This window comes from Heterodontus francisci, chromosome 1 (genome assembly GCF_036365525.1).
Source record: "Heterodontus francisci isolate sHetFra1 chromosome 1, sHetFra1.hap1, whole genome shotgun sequence".
In the NCBI taxonomy this organism is placed as follows: domain Eukaryota; kingdom Metazoa; phylum Chordata; class Chondrichthyes; order Heterodontiformes; family Heterodontidae; genus Heterodontus; species Heterodontus francisci.
This window is the reverse complement of record NC_090371.1, coordinates 76697346-76717327: the sequence shown is the minus strand read 5'-3', so window position 1 is coordinate 76717327 and position 19982 is coordinate 76697346. Positions and strand designations below refer to the sequence as shown.

Genomic DNA, 19982 nt, shown 5'->3' with positions numbered 1-19982 from the left:
AGCTGTGAGGCTGCGGTGCTAACCACTGCGCCACTGTGCCGCCCTTCTCTCCTTCCTTGGCACTCTGCTGGGACTATCCTCCCCGTGGGACACGACATACCCGGGGATGGTGATGGTGGTGTCTGAAACATTGTAAGGTATGATTCGGTGAGCATGACTATGTCAGGCTGTTGCTTGAGTCTGTGGGGCAGCTCTCCCAACTTTGGCACAAGCCCCCAGATGTTAGTAAGGAGGGCTTTGCAGGGTCAACAGTGTTGGATTTGCCATTGTCATTTTCGGTGCCTAGGTTGATGCCGGGTAGTCTGTCTGGTTTCATTCCTTATTGACTTCATAGCGGTTAGATACAACTGAGTGGCTTAATTGCCCCAAAGCAATGCTGGACACCAGAGACAAGCAGGGAACCTTTTATTCATCATTGCTACGGTTACAATTACAGTTAATATATTGCATGACCTATTTCCCTTCCTATTACTATATAGGCATTGTTCCAACCAGCTGAGGCAAGGGTCTTGGGCTCCCTCTCAGCCTTTTCCTGGTTTGGCCGTAACAGGGTTTAATTTTTAAAACACCGTGTTTTTAGCTTCCGCTCAGTGAATCCTTGCTCACCGCTCTCTAATTGTGATTGCAAAGAAATCAACCAGACAGGTTTTCTCAGATTTAAACAAGAAAGCTGTAAGTTTATTAATCGTAATTCTAATTCTGTTAAAACTACTAAAAATACGCGATGCAACCACGCTAACATGCATACACGATACACGCACACACAAATACAGATAGAGGAGGAGAAAGAAGGGGAAAGGTTTGAAGTAATAGTTGTGGTTTAGTTACTGGTTTTGGATTGGATGTAAAGTCTTTGATTGAAGTTAGGGCTTGCAGTTCTTGTTGGGGCCCAGTGCACACTTTTAAACTTGTTTCGCTGGTCTTCTGTCTTGAGGCTTAAGTTACTTCCGTGGGCCACTGGAACTTTGCAAGAGAGAGAGAGAGGAATGCTCTCTTCTTGAAGTTCAGTTGTAGTCTCTTCCAAAACTGTTCTGAGTCAGGCACAATTCAAAAAACCCCCAGATTGGCTAGCAGGTTAGTCATGTGACTAGCTCTTTGTTTGGAGCAACCTCGCCTGTGAGATTTGTGGATTAATTCAAGCTTCCCAGACACTCTGAGTGGGGAGGGGGGCGGTGGTGGTGGGAGGGGGTTGCGGTGGAATGCTGGCTCAATGACTCTCAGCATCTGTTGATCATCACTATGGATAAAATCCGTCTGGCTAATTGAATTAGGGAGCACTCCCATTGTCTTCTTCATGCAACTGTATTTTAGAATGCAAATGTGCAGCCATGGTTTCAGCCACTGTTGTGGCCTTTTTAAACAAGTTATTTCAAATCCAGTAACAGTTCAAAAATAATGTTCCATATGACAAGATTTATATGTCTCATTTTGGCAGGTGTGGTTTCTGTCACAGCATGTATGGGCAGACATATTGTGCGTACCCCTATCACTTCCAGTGGGGTGTTTCAGAAATGTCAGGAGCCAGTGCATCGGCTAGGAGAACATTTCTCACCTAAATTTATTCAAATTACAAGGCGGAGATGGGATAACACATTCAGAAAATCTATGTCACTACATTTAAGGAAATGCTTATTTAGCAAATATACAACGGTAGCAATTCTGGAAGGATTGTATCATTACTCCACCTTGGAGGGAAGTTCTAAATATAATTCCTGAATTTAAACAGATTGATTTAAGCAGACTGTTTTAGTAACAGTGAGTACTGCACCACAGGTATTTGGTAAAGAGGGTAGGCTTCACAGTAACTTAGTTTTTATTTCATTGGTACATATGAATAGAAGTAGGTCAGTCAGCCTCTCGAGCCTATTCCACCATTCAATTAGATTATGACTAATCTGCACCTTAACCTCATTTACTCGCCTTTGCTCCATAGCCATGATACCATTCCTTTTGGGCCTCCTTATCTCGAGAGACAATGGATACGCGCCTGGAGGTGGTCAGTGGTTTGTGAAGCAGCGCCTGGAGTGGCTATAAAGGCCAATTCTGGAGCGACAGGCTCTTCCACAGGTGCTGCAGAGAAATTTGTTTGTTGGGGCTGTTGCACAGTAGGCTCTCCCCTTGCGCCTCTGTCTTTTTTCCTGCCAACTACTAAGTCTCTTCGACTCGCCACAATTTAGCCCTGTCTTTATGGCTGCCCGCCAGCTCTGGCGAATGCTGGCAACTGACTCCCACGACTTGTGATCAATGTCACACGATTTCATGTCGCGTTTGCAGACGTCTTTATAACGGAGACATGGACGGCCGGTGGGTCTGATACCAGTGGCGAGCTCGCTGTACAATGTGTCTTTGGGGATCCTGCCATCTTCCATGCGGCTCACATTAGCTAACAGAAATCTATATATTAGCCATTTTCATTACTATTTGTATTTCTTGGTTGTGATGAAAATCCATACTCTGAACAAATGTGACACTCACTTATTTGCTATTGTAGGTAAGGAGGTGTTTATGGAAGGAACCTTTTGCTCAAAAATGATTTTCCAGACCCTCCTGTGTGGCAGTCAGGAGCAGGATACCCTAACTGCGGTGCTCCTCACCAGAAGCACTGACATTTCCTGTCCACTACCATTGATATGGCTCAGAGAGCAAGTGAAATTTTTTAAACAGTGTATCCATTTGATATTGTAGCCAGCAGTGATGGGTTGACTTTGATGAAAACATCTTTTCAAATGAATAAATATAACTGTTCTAACTGCATCCATCTGACTCCTGTGTTTAATTGTGTTGGAGAAAGATAGAGACATGTTTTTGCAGTGAAAAGAAGAGCTGTAACTCAGACCATCCACATGGTCAGTTTGTAAAATGAAAAGTAGATCTGCCTTCTCACACAGCCTACATGTACAGATATGACTAGTTATGTAGCAGTGGTACATGAGGGAAGCAAATGTATTTATTTATCTACCCTGCAGTGGGTAAAAAAATATATATATTTATTTTCTTTGAACCACTTAAAAATTCTAACTGCACTGTTTCTGACCCCATCTCCTACAAACATCTTTCCACATAGTTTTTATGTAGATGTTCACCTCTCGCTTAATGCCAACAATTCTCCTGCTCCTGCAAGTGTAACCTCCAGTTCAGCATGAGGAACACCACGTTCTAAAATTTGTGATGCCATGCAATGGGATGTACTCTTATGACAATAATCTATAATGTATTAAAAATCTTATTTCTGCACAAACGTCCTGGCTACAAAACCTTACGTCTTGTTTTTATCATCTCCCATTCTACATCCTTCACCTACATTTATAATGGTAGCTGCCTCTGTAAATGTGTCACATTGTGATTACACCCTCTTCTCAATGATGGTGCTATTATATCAGTTTTATGTCTCTCAGGCCCTCAGCCTGTAGAAACTCCTATGCTCCAGTCAAATCTTGTTCTCTGCTGCTAGTTTTGCTATTTAGCTATAAGTTGTCACATAAAAACAAAGTCTTGTACAAAATGAGGAGAGACTTTAAAATGGCTTTCCCTGCTTCAATTATCCCCTGCCCTCTACGTCATCTGAAGAGTTCATTTGTTCTTCAATCCCTGTGAGCAAAGCCACAAGAGGCCAACCATAAATAAACATTTTTACAATGTATAGATGTATAGCATTTGTCACTGATATGTGGTGTATATCACAGTAAGTTTTTGAAGGAAATTTTGTTTGAATTGTAAATTTAATGAAGCCATTGAATATTGAATAAAAGCTGTGTTCAGTATTATGAAAACTATAACACCTTTAAGAGTGTGAGAAGGCTTGTGTGGAGAATAAACACTGACATAGACCAGTTGAGCTGAATAGCCTATTTCTGTGCTGTAACTTCAATGTAAGAGTTTGCTAGTCGCTCAAAATATGAAAATGAAACTTGAACAGTCTGTAGCATTTTGAAATATCCCTTATTCCAACAAAGCAATCTCTTGTTTATTTTTTTCTGATAACATACAATCCAGCCTTTCCTAAAACAAGTATGATACCAAGGTGAACATGACTGGAACAGAATTCCAGGCGTCAATAAGTGCGCCTTTATGAAAGTTGTTAGAAAGTGGTGTGTCCCTCTGATTTAGTAGCAAGGGGTGATAACATTGTTATGTTTTTGTTTTTCCTCAAGTTAAAGTTTTACTCCCAAATTCAATGAGCATAAGCATTGGTTTCATGCAGAAATATACAGCAGCTCAACTGCATTTTCATTGGGGATCAGAAACCACTCCAGGATCAGAACACACAATGGATGGTACCCAGTATGCTGCTGAGGTAATACATGAGCATTTGTTTATTTACTATACAAGAATAGGTGACTATTTTGTTAATCATTATTGAAGGTGAGGTGACTTTCACATTGGACTCATCTTTTACAAAAAATAATATAACAATTGATCTATAATTGTAATCATTATCCAGTAAAGTAATGCTTATGATTTTATGTTGAATGCAACCTAAGTTGTATGTACTAAGTAGTATAATTATACCAAGCAGCTTGCCATTTAACTGAAGTTGAATAGAATATTAATAGGAGTCCTAGTGGATATTGGTAAGGCAGTTTCTGAATATAGATGTACTACTGAGTATGCAGCTCATCTATTCATCACACAATGTAAAATTCACCACCTGTGACTTTTAAACCTACTGCATTGTAGGTGAAAGTAAAAACAAGATAATGCAGATGCTGGAAATCTAAAATAAAAGCAGAAAATGCTGGAAACACTCAGAAAGTCAGGTAGCGTCTATGGAGAAAGAAACATCTACAGATGCCGCCTGACTTTCTGAGTGCTTCCAGCATTTTCTGCTTTTATTTATATAGGTGCTACCAGGTCACCAGCCACATCTCAGCTTTTCAGATGTAAACCTTGTATTAATAGGCATCTAACAGAATTTGTGATAAAAGCTGCTGTTACACTATAGACTTCAGTTTATTACAAATACAGGATCTCCTTCAATTTGGAAGATATTGGCATATGGTTCTGCCAGCAGGATAAGTATTAGTTAGGTAAGGGGCGGCACAGAGGCGCAGTGGTTAGCACCGCAGCCTCACAGCTCCAGCGACCCGGGTTCAATTCTGGGTACTGCCTGTGTGGAGTTTGCAAGTTCTCCCTGTGTCTGCGTGGGATTCCTCCGGGTGCTCTGATTTCCTCCCACAAGCCAAAGACTTGCAGGTTGATAGGTAAATTGGCCATTAGCAATTGCCCCATTAGCAATTGCCCCTAGTATAGGTAGGTGGTAGGGAAATATAGGGACAGCTGGGGATGTGGTAGGAATATGGAATTAGTGTAGGATTAGTATAAATGGGTTGTTGATGGTCGGCACAGACTCGGTGGGCCGAAGGGCCTGTTTCAGTGCTGTATCGCTAATGTGATCTAAATGCAGTGAGCTAGACATACATGTTTGTTTTCGAAAGTGGTTTCATATGCATGTTTAAGGCCTCAATTTTAAATTCCCCACCTGGTCGAAACTGGGTGGTGGAGCAGTTAAAATGAGGCCAATCATTTACCCTCTTTGATCCCATTGCTCTCCTGCCATGTCCCTATCTTAACCTGCCCTTTTGTGCAGGATAACCACAGAAAGGAGGACCTTCCTTAAATGGAGAGAGATTGCGATATTAGTCGGAGGCCTGAGCAGGGGAGCAGTGCCGGCTTCCACGTCAGGCCAGACCTGTCAGGAACTGGACTATGAGCCAGAAAAGGCCCAGCGGGAAGTTTGGAAAATGTAATTTTAAGTTTCCTTGTGGGGCAGGAGGAGTAGAGTGTTCCTTCAGGCCTCACAAAGAATCCATGGGCGTCCCTATCAGGTGGTTCTCCAGCGAAATTTATTCAAATGAGGCCCTGCCACAAAGATTGACCTGGCATCCATATCCTTGAACTTACCGGAATTGCCAATCACTTCAGGGGTTGCATACTCCTTTCTCACCCCCACCGTAAATCAGGGCCTAAGAAACTTGAACTGAAATAATCCATGTAAATAATAAGAGGCAGCCTGAACATGAACGCCGTGGCTTATGTGACACACGCTATTGAGTGGCTACTGGAATGCTGCTATGGCAGATTATTAAAAAAAACGTATTTGTTAATGTAGGTAAAAGAATATCAGCAAAATTGCTGGAAAGTCTTGGAGATGAGATATACTTTATCAACACAGTAAATCCACTCTTTTTAGGCCTACAATAATATTGCTACAATAATATGAATTAACCCAATAGCTGGAATCTTTCCAGTGGTAATTTGTACTTATTATTGCTGCAGATGCATATTGTTCATTATGCTGCCAAATATGGAACCTTGAGTCAAGCAGTTCGCAAAGAAGATGGTCTTGCCGTGTTGGCGGTGTTTTTTCAGGTAAGGTGTCATCAATTTGCTAAAGCTGGGCTTTGCTCATTCTCTTTAAGAGATCACTTGTTAGTAAGAGATTTTTACATCTCTCCCTCTCCCCCATCTGTTCCATTTATTTCACACTTATATTCAGTCTCTTGAACTTTATTATCTCTTTTCCCTGCAATCTACAAACTTTTAAAATCCACGCTTGCTACATTTAACAACTGGAGGAACCTGATTTATCACACTTAAGGATGATACGAAACTTGGAAGCATTGTGAGCTGTGAGGAGGATAGTATAGAACTTCAAAAAGACATAGACAAGCTGGATGAATGGGTGGACAAGTGGCAGATAAAGTTCAATGCAGAGAAATGTGAAGTGATTCATTTTGGTAGGAAGAACATGGAGAGACAATATAAAATAAAGGATACAACTCTAAAGAGGGTGCAGAGGGACCTGGTGTATATGTGCACAAGAATTTGAAGGTGGCAGGACAGGTTGAGAGAGCAGTCATTAAAGCATACAGTATCCCAGGTTTTATTAATACAGGCATAGAATACAAGAGCAAGTAGGTTATGTTGAACTTAAAAAGGGCACTAGTTTGGCCTCAGATGGAGTATTGCATCCAGTTCTGGGTGCCACATTTAAGGAAAGAGGTGAAGGCATTGGAGAGGGTGCAGAAAAGATTGGCGAGAATGGGTCCAGGGATGAGGAACCTCATTTACAAAGATAAATTGGAGAAGTTGGGACTGTTTTCCTGGGTGAAGAGAAGGCTGAGAGGAGATTTGATAGACGTGTTCAAAATCATGAGGGGTCTGGACAGAGTAGATAGGGAAAAACTGTTCCCACTCATGAAAGGATCAAGAACAAGAGGGCACAGATAAGGTAATTGGTAAAAGAAGCAGTGTCAACATGAAGAAAACTTTTTTCATGCAGAGAGCTCTGTCTGAGATTGTGGAGGAGGCAGATTCAATCGAGGCATTCAAAAGGGAATTAGATAGTTACCTGAAAAGGAAGAATGTACAGGGTTATGGGGAGAAGGCAGGGGAGTGGCACTAAGTGAATTACTCACTCAGATAGCTGGTGCAGGTATGATGGGCCAAACGGCCTCCTTCTGTGCTGAAACAATTCTGTGTTTCTGTGACATCTTCTCCCTTACTATTTTCAACCTTGGTGGTGCCCTTCAACATGGGTCTTGGTCATCATCTTGCTTTCTCAATAATAATAAAAAGGTGCACACATCAGGTCCTACATGGATGTGAATTAACTCCCAGTGCAGCCTCATTTATGTATGTGTACTGAAAAGAATACAAAGAATATAATGGGTAATATCCTATTTTACCATGAAAATCAAATAACAATCGGGAGATAAAAACAAGAAATGCTGGAACCACTCAGCAGGTCTGGCAGCATCTGTGAAAAGAGAAGCAGAGTTAACGTTTCGGGTCAGTGACCCTTCTTCGGAACTGACAAATATTAGAAAAGTCACAGGTTATAAGCAAGTGAGGTGGAGGTGGGGCAAGAGATAACAAATGAGGTCTAGATTGGACCAGGCCACATAGCTGACCAAAAGGTCACGGAGCAAAGGCAAACAATATGTTAATGGTGTGTTGAAAGACAAAGCATTAGTACAGATTAGGTGTTAATACACTGAATATTGAACAGTCGGGAGACACTGATTACTGTGCACGTGAGTTCACAGATGACAGATTTAGTCATATTTGAGTTGTTAATTTAAGGACGGCTTTTGTTAGCACCAAGCCTTCCAGTCAAAGACAACAGTGTCCATAAGCTTTTAAATATAGTTGGGTAGTAAATATCCTTCTGTAATATATAATCATTGTAAGGCTGATACTTAAACAGCTGCAAGTGAAAAACAATCTTTTCATATTTTACAGAATTGTGGCTAAAATTATAGTCAACCTTCTTAGAACTTTATGCTGGTGATGTTGGTGTTGAAACCATACAATTTTAAATTTGCCATGGTACATCATGCATAACAACAAACCACTTGCATTTATATATCATCTTTAATGTAGAAAAATATTCCACAGCTCTTCACAGAAGCTTATCAGAAATTAAAGGATGCTGAGCTAAAGAAGGAACTATTAGAGGGCGGGGGGGGATCAAAAGCTTGGTCAAAGATGGGTTTTAAGGAAGGTCTTAAAGGAGGAGAGAGTAGTAGAGAGATTTACATCGGGAATTCAAGAACATGGGGCCTGGGCAGCTGAAGGCAAACTTGCTAATGGGGAGGCAAAGCGTGGGGGGGGAATACATTAAAGTTTAGACACATAAAACCAGTATGAAAGTGCTATGAAAATGTAACCCTGACAGACTGGCTCTACTGGATTCATGTCACAAAGGCAAATATAGATGAGGGATGCCATTCGGCCTATCTAATTCATCCTTATATAGAATCCTCCATCACAGCATCTATCTGCCATTTGAATGACTCCAGAGTTTTGCATTCTCTATTGTACCCAGGAGATCACTCCAGATATTAATGGACCTGTTGTGTGGAGAAATGTGATGTGATATCAGTACTGAATGCGCCTTTTATCAGTTTGTAATGTGCTCTATTGCCTTGTTGTCATTGTTCAATTTGAAATAACACTTAGGCTTAACCATTTCTATTTCTCTCATACCTGTATAAACTCTCCTCTCATTTGCCTTCTTTAAAATGCTAAACAATCTCAAGGTTTTCAAATCTTTCCTCAGTTCCCTCACACTAAGGATCAGTCTTGAGACCCTTCTCTGCAGTGATTCCAGGGTTTGACTATTTCCCTAGTGTCTCGGTGTTTAACACTGAATGCAGCCACACAGGAGCACAATACATAAAAATGGCACTCAGATTTATAATGAGTGATTCTGCACTCCCAGTGGGGAACTGCACTCACAATATACAGTCTTGAGGAAGTGGCCATGGGTATCCTCAACATCGATTCCAGACGCCATAAAGTCTCATGGCATCCGGTCAATCATGGGCAAGGAAACCTCCCGCTGATTATCACCTACCGCCTTCCCTCAGTTGATGAATCAGTATTCCTTCATGTTGAACACCACTTGGAAGAAGCACTGAGAGTAGCAAGGGCACAGAATGTACTCTGGGTGGGGGACAATCACCAAGAGTGGCTCGGTAACACCACTACTGATTGAGCTGGCAAAGACCTGAAGGACTCAACTGCCAGATTGGCTTGCAGCAGGTGGTGAGGGAACCAACACGAGGGATAAACCTACTTGACCTCACCCTCACTAATTTACCTGTCGAGGATGCAAATGTTCATGACACGGAGTGACCACCGCACAGTCCTTGTGAAGCAAAGTCCCATTTTCACACTAAGGACATGTTCGTTCATGTTATGTGGCACTACCAATGTGCTAAATGTGATAGATTCAGAACAGATCTGGCAGCTCAAACTGGACATCCATGAGGCGCTGTGGGCCATTAGCAGCAGCAGAATTATTTTCAATCACAATCTCACTCTGCCATTACTGTCAAGCCAGGCGACCAACCCTGGTTCAATGAGGAGTGTAGGACAGCATGCCAGACACAGCACCAGGCAGATCTAAAAATGAGGTGCCAATATGGTGAGATTACAACACAGGACTACATGCATGCTAAAAGGCAGATGCAGTATGCTATAGCCAGAGCTAAGAGATCCCACAACCAATGGATCAGATCAAAGCTTCAAAGTCCTGCCACATCCTGTCGCAAATAATGGCGGACAATTAAACAACTAATGGAAGGAGGAAGCTGAATGAACATCCCCATCCAAACAGTAGTTGAGCCCAGCACATCAGTGCAAAATTCAAGGCTGAAGGGTTTGCAACCACCTTCAGCCAGAAGGGCCAAATGAATGATTCATCTCGGCCTCCTCCTGAGCTCCTCATCATCACAGATGCCAGTCTTCAGCCAATTTGATTCACTCCACATGATACCAAGAAACAACTGATAGCACTGGATACAGCAAAGGCTATTGGCCCTGACAACATTCCGGCAATAGTACTAGCTGCTCTCCTGGCCCAGATGTTGCAGTACAGCTGGAATATTGGCATCTACCCGACAATGTGGAAAATTGCCTGGGTACGTGCTGTCCACAAAAAGCAGGACACATCCAGTCTACTCTCGTTCATCAGCAAAGTGATGGAAGATGTCGTCAACAGTGCTATCACATGGCACTTACTCCCCAAAAACCTTCTCACAAATTCTCAGTTTGGGTTCTGCCAGGGCCACTCGGTTCCTGACCTCATTCTATCCTTGGTCCAGACATAAACAAAACAGCTGAATTCCAGAGTTGAGGTGAGAATGGCTGCCCTTGACAACAAGGCAGCATTTGACCAAGTATGGCATCAAGGAGCCCTAACAAAATTGAAGTCAATGGGAATCATGGGGAAAACTCTCCACTGGTTGGAGTCATACCTCGCACAACGGAAGATGGTTGTGGTTTTTGGAGGCCAATCATCTCAGCCCCAGGACATTGCTGCAGGAGTTCCTAAAGGTAGTCTCCTAGGCCCAACAATCTTTAGCTGCTTCACCAATTAAGTTTATTCTATTATAAGGTCAGAAGTCGGGATGTTTGCTGATGATTGCACGGTGTTCAGTTCCATTCGCAACTCCTCAGATACTGAAGCAGTCTGTGCCTGCATGAAGCAAGACCTGAACAACATTCAGGCCTGTGCTAATAAGTGGCAAGTAACACTTGCACAAGTGCCAGGCAATGGTCATCCCCAGTAAGCAAGAATCTAACCATCTCCCCTTGACATTCAGCGGCACTGCTATTGCTGAACCAATCCTTCCACCCACCATCAACATCCTGAGGATCAACATTGACCAGAAACTTACCTGCACCAGCCACATAAACATTGCGACTACAAGAGCAGGCCAGAGGCTGGGAATTCTGTGGTGAGTAATTCACCTCCTGACTCCCCAGTGCCTGTCCACCATCTACAAGGCAACAAGGCTCCTTAGACATCTCCCAAACCCACAACCTCTACCACCTAGAAGAACAAGGGAAGCAGGCACAGAGGAACACCACCACCTCAAGTTCCCCTCCGAGTCACATACCATCCTGACTTGGAACTATATCGCCGTTCCTTCACTGTAACTGGGCAATATCCTGGAACTCCCTCCCTAACACCACTTTGGGTGTAGCTATACAACATGGACTACAGCGGTTCAAGAAGGTGGCTCACCATCACCTCCTCAAGGGCAATTAGGGATGGGCAATAAATGCTGGCCATGCCAGCGATACCCACATCCCAAGAATGAATAAAAAACACAGGAATGTGGATCACAGAATAATGCCTACACTGTTGTAGCCCATAATTCCTCTGCACACAGCTCCCTACTGTAAATGCTGGATCACAGAATCAACCCTATATATCTTGTAATTTTTCAATGAACTCAGTATTCTGTTGTCTCTCCACCTCTCTTTCCTCCTTTAAAATGCTCCTTAAAACCTAGCCATTTATCAAGCTTTTGGGTCATCTGCCCTAAAATATACTTTTGTGTTTAGTGTCAAATTTAATTTGATAATATTGTTGTGAAGCGCCTTGAGATGTTTTACTACATTAAAGGTGTTATATAAGTACAAGGTGGTGGTGTTGTTTTAGTTTCTGCTTTGCACTGACTGAGCATGGTTCATGTCGACTGAAGTGGGGTGGGGGGGTTGCAGTTTGTACAAAGGATCAAGTAAACCAGATAAACTCGGATTGTTTTCACTGGAACGGCGGAGGTGGTAGGGCGACATGATAGAGGTTTACAAAGTTTTGAGCGGCATGGACAGAGTGGATAGTCAGAAGCTTTTTCCCAGGGTGGAAGAGTCAGTTACTAGGGGACATGGGTTTAAGGTGAGAGGGGCAAAGTTTAGAGGGGATGTGCGAGGCAAGTTCTTTACACAGAGGGTGGTGAGTGCCTGGAACTTGCTGCCAGGGGAGGTGGTGGAAGCAGGTACGATAATGAGGTTTAAGAGGCATCTTGACAAATACATGAATAGGATGGGAATAGAGGGATACGGTCCCCGGAAGTGCAGAAGGTTTTAGTTTAGGCAGGCATCAAGATCGGCGCAGGCTTGGAGGGCCGAATGGCCTGGTCCTGTGCTGTACTGTTCTTTGTTCTTTGTTCTTCAATAACCTAAACTGTAGAATGTGTAAGGCTACATTTTCAGAAAATAGGCTGCATCCCTGGGTCCTCGCATGCATGATGAACCTCACATGCTACAATACACATCATATTCCTATAGGTATGTTCAAGGACTCAGGAACTCTACCTTTAAAACTTTACATTGAGTTACATTTGTTTCCCAGAGATGTTTTGACTACAGACTGGCATTAGCCCAGTTATATTTGTTTCCTTTGCAGATATGGAGATCAAGCTACAGAAAGGAACATTTCAATGCAATTACTTCCTATACTGAAAAGAGCCAAGTAAAAATGTAGAAAAATTATTTGAAACAGAATCTTGTTCGTTCAAGTATAAGTGACAAGATATTCTATTTCACAACGACATCGCTATATCTAGGGAAAATACTAATTTGGTATTGTTACCTCATTTCTTTACATACAACCTGCTCTTGGTGTGTATTTTCTTATGCTTACCAGAAGTACAGTTTAAATTACTTTTTCATAATACTTCTCCTGATTTGAGGGCACTTCACATAGTGAATACATAAAAAATGTAAAATATGAATTCAAATTTTTAAAAAATGCACATTAAGGAATAGAAATCCGTCCACATCTTGCCGTTGGCTTTGTCTGCAAGATGTCAGTACACATATTATCTATTTAACTGATTATAGCAAAAATAACATTCTCAGTGTCCTGTCTGCCAGGGATCTGATGATGGTCGGGGGGGTGGGGTTTGATTGTGGTCGGGCGGTGAGCAGACAGAACACAGGGGTGTAGTGTGGGGGGAGGGGTTGACAGGGTACCTTGGGCCTGGAGGAAACACTCCTGCTCTTTCTGGTCCACAAGCAGTTCTATAAAGGCATTTAGCTCATGGATTCAGACTTTTTTGCTTCCTTTAAGCTGCGACTATTCTGAGGCCCAGAAAACCTGGCCACCTGCGGTTTAAATTAGAACTACTGTTAAAATGAAGGTGGGCAGCCTCTTTATAATATTTAAATGACCAACATTTGCCCAGGAGCAGATTGGTCGCCTGTCCCTCATACTGCTTCCATTAAAACAGAAGGTGGGCTGGTTCAAAGCAGGTTTGTTTCTAGTTTCTTTTGTATTTAACCTCTGACACGACCCCAACACATCTGTTTTTTGAGAGTTAAGATACAACCCAATGTGTTTATGTTGCAGGTTGGACCACAAAATAATAAAAACTATGATCACATTTTTGATAAACTTCAAGACATTGCTGAACAAGGTAATTGATTACTTAAACAATCGACCTATCATATAAAAACAGAAGTATTTATCGTTTCATATTGAGGAGTGTAATTAGGATTATCTGTGTGCTGTTGCAAAATTAACTGGTCACATTGAGTTCAAGTAATTCTAAGGTCAACAAAGCACCAATGTCTTTCTTGAAATCTTTGGTCTGCAGATTCTTGGCAGTGACGTGGCTTAATTCGTATGGTCTGCTATTTCATCAAAAGCATTAATGGTTTATTTCTCTTAGTTGGTGGCCACACACAGGTCTTGCCAGCAGGTTGTCATGTCCCCACATTCTCCATGGTTAGTCAGGTCTGCACCCAACTTTCCAACTCCTTCGGGCACACATGAATACAAAATACTGCAGATGCTGGAAATCTGCAGTGAAAGCAGAAAATGCGAGAAACACTCAGCAGGTCAGGCAGCATATGTGGGGAGAACAGCCAATTTAATATTTCGGGTTTGGAGCCTTCCTCAGAATTGGAAGATGTGATGGATGAACAGCATTTTAAAAAAGAACAGAACAAGTGGAAGGGGGAAGGAGAAAAAAGCATAAACACATACAGGAAAAGAAAATGCTTAAGTGGAGAAAGGATTTCAGATATGACCTACCCACAAAAACAAGATGTATCTAACACAGCTAATTACCACCTTATCAATATCCTCCCAATTTTTAAAAATTCTTTCATGGGATGTGGGTGTCACTGGCAAGGGCAGCATTTGTTGCCCATCCCTGAATCCCCTTGACGACTGAGTGGCTTGCTAGGCCATTTCAGAGAGCAGTTTAGAGTCCACCACATTGCTTTGAGTCTGGAGTCACATGTAGGCTTGATAGCACTGCATGGCACTCAATACCTCCAAAGTCATCACATACCTCTGATACCACTGCAGCCATGGTTCCTGATGCCTCTGCACAATCTATGAACACCAGCAAAGAACTGATTTCCTTCCCCAAAGGACATTAGTGAACCAGATGGGTTTTTACAACAATTGGTGGTTTCATGGCACCATTACTGAGACTAGTTCTTAATTTCAGATCTATTTTTGTTAATTAATTGAATTTATTAATTAAATTCAAATTCCACCAGCTGCTGGGTTGGGATTTAAACAGCTTTCAATTCTAGATTTTTATTAATTAATTGAATTTATTAATTGATATTAAATTCCACCAGCTACCATGGTGGGATTTGAACCCGTGTCCCCAGGGTGTTAGCCTGGACCTCTGGATTGCTAGTTCAGTGATATTACCACTACACCATCTGCCCTGTCATCAAGCGCAACTGGGTCCTGGCCTAATTTCTGGTCCTTCTGATGGCTTGCTGCCAAGTGAAGAGTGAGATGGAAGAGCCACAAATTTTTGGCCATGTTCTACCACTGTGACTTTACTGGCACCTCTTGCGTAACTGTGCCAACAATGATCTTGCTGTACCCATTACATCAGCACTTATCACCCTGAGCCTTGCCACTTTTAAGCCAAGTTCCACGTTCACTTGCGCCTTGATATATGTGTCCCTGGTGCCCCTGCTCCCTTGGGCCTTGTTGCCAAGGTTTTTGTCATTGATTCTATCTGAACAATAATCGTGGATTGAGTTAGCGTTATCTTATCAGAGGTATGTGATGACTTTGGAGGCGAGGAGTGCCATGCAGTGCTATCAGAAAACTTAGAACCAAAATGATTAAGGCAATTCTTTCACTTTAGTAAGGAAAGGGAAGTCAGCCAACAATGGTAAAAATCCATTCAGATTCAAATACTGAAAAGTGCTCCATACAATTTTAATCTTAGGTTGCTGCTTTGGGGCTTTGACTTTTCAGTCAAGACAACTGTTTTTCTTCTGATTGCAAGATTAGGTGGAAATCCCTAATGTCTGATGTCCAGTATTTTTCCTCTGTTCTGATTATGTAGCAGTGTTTTTAAACTGTCAATTTGCAAATGGGAATTTAATATCTAACGATACATCAGACTTTCTGTTTATTTTACTCTGTTTCATTCACCGTCCCAGATAAACTGGGTACTGAGTAGCAAATGGAAACTGATTTTTAAAGGCAGTCTATGTGCCACCACTGTGTGATTCTGAAAAGCAATATGATGGCTCCTGGGTGATTCACTGCAGCCATGGGTCCTGATGCCTCTGCACAATCTATGAACACCAGCAAAGAACAGATAAACTGAGCTGCTGCTTCCACAAGAGCTTATTCTTCTTTGTTCCTGAAATGTGAGTGTCACTGGCAAGGCAAGTTATCATCAGGCATACCAGTTTCATATTAAAAGCCCACTTCAGATGCCAGGATTGATCTGAGGATGTCCTGCAATGCAGCTCAATGAGTTTCCGGGATTATTGGTGTTTGGTGCACCATATAACCTTGCTTAGTCATGGAGGTCACGGAGGAGGAAGGGCCCCAGCTCCAGCAAGAGGAATTTGATCAATAGAAAAGAACCCTTTGTTGGTTGTGAGAGAAATTTATGCAGCTCTTATACAGGGGGACTTTCTTATCATTTTCAAATGGTCCTGCTGCCAAAGAGAACCCCAAGACGATCATCCCAGGGGAAATGTAGGATCTACAAGGACAGATGTGATCAGCAATTGGAACTTAGTGCAGGATAGGTCAGGATATGTATGGCAGATTGGTTTTGGACATGCTGGAGTTTACAGAGGGTGGAAAATGAGAAACAAGCAAGGAAAGCATTGGAGAAATCAAATCTAGAGGTAGCAAAAACATTGATAAGGATTCAGTGTTGTGGGTGTTGAGTTAAGGACAAGAGCAGGCAATATTACAGAATTGGAAATAGCTGGTTTCGGTGATGGATAAGATGTGGAACTTGAAGATCATCTTCAGATCAAGCTGGACACCAGTTTCATGTGAAATGAACACAGAAATGCTGAAAATACTCAATGGGTCAGGCAGCATTTGTGGAGAGAGGCACAGAGTTAATTGGGGCTAAATTGGAAAGTCCCCGAAAACAGGCACTGGGATTCCGATGCCCAAATACCCATGCCCATTGATTGCAGAACTGGCAGCAGGCAAACTCTGTGCTACCTGCTCATTTGAATGATCTCTGCATCCGGCCAGCACTAACTACACTGTTCATCAGCAGGTGACCAATACTGTGAGTGGCTAACACCACTTAAGGATCAGCTAGCCTGCACCTCTTAAAGCTAGTTAGCATCCCTTAAGAATCACTGAAGACACACTTAATTTCATACTCGCAGTGACCAGATCTGATATTGGCACTACACATATCTAATAGGATAGATAAGAGGTGGGTTCTGTATGTGGTGAGACACTGAACATGAGTGGGCTGCAGCCAAGGCAAGAAGCAATGATAGCATAGTTGCCAGCTCATTGAAGGGCGAGATTGCACATGGGTTCCACTGCAGAGCACTCAGATGACAACGTTGATGGGGCAGCATACAGAATAATGATAATGGATATGCACAGCAAAATGTTTGCTGCATTGGGGAAGCCTGCCGGAAAGACTGTGATCAATGTCAAGGAGCACGGAGGAGACAAGCACCAACTTGGCACCAACTTTGGGCAGACCATGGAGCCCATCCTTTTCAGCATGGAAGTGGTGACCAACTCCGTTTGCACACTTGTGAACCCAACCATGGTGCAGCAACTGATGGCCGATATGGCAGCTTCTATTGCAGCAGCCACCCAGAGTCTGAATGCTGCAGTAGAAGTTCAGGCTGCTGGAATCATGGCTGTGGATTGCAGTGTGCAAAGGGGCTTGCAGAGTTCACACTGATGCAGCAATCTGTCCTTCAACAAATTACTGGGATAGCTGAGACACCACCCCAGGGGCTTGGCAGTGGGTCCATGGAGAAAAACCTGCTGTCCTCTCAGGAAGATGGCACTCGTCCTCCCACTCCTGCCACTCCTTCTGTTGCCTGTCAGCCATCCAGCTCAGACTGCTGCCACCCATGACAAGATGATGCAGTCTGCAGCAGGGCCTTCTAGGCCCAGAGCAGCTCAAAGTCATCCTCCAAGGCCATCTGCAGTTTCCTCCAGTGAAAGATAGCAGCCTTCCAGCAGCCAGACTGCAGCCACTGGGGTAGCACTGTGTAGGAGCACTAGGACAGGCAAAGGCACACAGAAGGCAGGCACAAAGGGAATGCACAAGGATGATTATTGACTTTTATGTAAAATATGGCATGATATCATTGATAAATTTGGTCTGGAATATTTACTTTGGTGGTGGTTTTTATTTTTGCATTGTTGCCAAGCAGACACTGTGATGTTCAGTGACAGGGAGAAGGTGAGGTGTGGGATTGTTGGTGAATGGGGAATTGGTGTTGCAGTTACTGGTATCACACTCGGATGAGTTCTTCACGGGCAGTCTATACAAAAAGAGGCTGTCTAGGTTGCTTCCACCCTTCCTCCTCCTCCTCCTCCTCTTCTCATGCTCCTGATCCTGATCAAGCTGGTCACTGTAGAGCTGGTGAAAAGGGCAGTCCCCTCATGATAGGGAGGTTGTGCCGTATGCAGCAGACCATCACGAGTCTTGACATCTGCCAAGTATCCCAGACCTCTTCTAAAGTGATCCAATCAGCAGAAGGATTGTTTCAGAACAACTAACGTTCTGCTCTATCACATTTTGTGTGTCATTATGACTTTCATTGTATGCAAGCTGCATACATGTGCATGGGATACACACCAGAGTCATCAGCCATGTCATCAGCGAATAGCCCTTGTCGCCCAGTAGCCACCCTTTGGTTTCCTGTGGTGGCTCAAATGCAGCTGGCACAGCGGACTGCCACAGAATGAATACATTATCGCTGCTGCCAGGATAACTGGCATTGACCAGCATGATGTGTTGCCTATGGTCACACAAGATCTGGATTTTGAGGGAGTGGAGTCCCATTTGGTTCTAGTATAGGGCAGGCTTGACATGCAGCATCTGCAAAGTGATGGGTGTGAAGTCTTGGCTCAGTTGGTGGTACTCTTGCGCCTGAGTCAGAATGTTGTGGGTTCAGATCCCACTCCAGAGACTTGAACACAGAAATTAAAGCTGGTACTTCTCTATTGAGGGAGTGCTGCACTGTTGGAGGTTCTGTCTTTTGGATGAGATGTTAAACCTAGGCTCTGTTTGCTCTGTCAGGTGGATGTAAAAGATCCCACAGCACTATTTCAAAGAAGAGCAGGGAAGTTATCCCTGGTGTCCTGGCCAATATTTCTCCCTCAATCAACATCATGTTGCTATATGTGGGAAGTTGCTGTGTGCAAATTGGCTGCCATGTTTCCTACATTACAACAGTGACTGTATTTCATAAGTACTTCACTGGCTGTAAAGCACTTTAAGACTTCTGGTGGTCGTGAAAGGCGCTATATAAATGCAACTCTTTCTTTTTCTCAATGGCACCCTGTACCATGGGGGAGCCTGCAATCCTAGCAAAGTCATGTACACACTCTGCTTGCTTGTCTCTGGCAAGAGTGAATGAATTGTAGTTAGTTCTCTTTAAATGGAGAGCTTCAATTACCTCCCTTACACAACAGTAGACAACAAACTGCGAGATGTTGCAAATATCTTCAGACGCATAAACATTCATCACCACAGTCACCTTCACAATAACTGGCAATGTGGTCCTTGCCCTGCTCTGAGGTTGCAGTTGTGGCTGAAGTGCAGACATCTCATAAATTTTTCCTCATAGAGGTTCAAGTAGAAAAATTGTCCCCTGAACACCCTGGGTGGATATGGCCTCTTGCTGAGAGCCCTCCTCCCTCTTCCAGCAGCTTATTCTGCGGATAATGATGAGGATTGTCAGAGGATACAGCAGGATATCGATAGGTTGGAGACTTGGGCGGAGAAATGGCAGATGGAGTTTAATCCGGACAAATGTGAGGTAATGCATTTGGAAGATCTAATGCTGGTGGGAAGTATACAGTAAACGGCAGAACCCTTAGGAGTATTGGCAGACAGAGAGATCTGGGCATACAGGTCCACAGGTCACTGAAAGTGGCAACACAGGTGGATAAGGTAGTCAAGAAGGCATACAGCATGCTTGCCTTCATCGGTCGGGGCATAGAGTATAAAAGTTGGCAAGTCATGCTGCAGCTGTACAGAATCTTAGTTAGGCCACACTTAGAATATTGCGTGCAATTCTGGTCGCCACACTGACAGAAGGACGTGGAGGCTTTGGAGAGGGTACAGAAGAGGTTTACCAGGATGTTGCCTGGTCTGGAGGGCATTAGCTATGAGGAGAGGTTAGATAAACTCGGATTTTCACTGGAACGATGGAGGTGGAGGGGCGACATG

General features: G+C 43.1%; 1 protein-coding gene across 2 annotated transcripts in view; it reads left to right on the top strand.

The window, feature by feature from the left end:
* ca9 (carbonic anhydrase IX) overlaps positions 1–19982 on the top strand; it is a 123810-nt gene that overhangs the window by 56894 nt on the left and 46934 nt on the right. For both annotated transcript variants that reach the window (XM_068052344.1, XM_068052292.1), the window contains exons 4-6: positions 4152–4294; positions 6277–6369; positions 13652–13718. In XM_068052344.1, coding sequence (XP_067908445.1) covers positions 4152–4294; positions 6277–6369; positions 13652–13718 — 303 coding nt within the window. The remainder of the gene's footprint in view (positions 1–4151; positions 4295–6276; positions 6370–13651; positions 13719–19982) is intronic.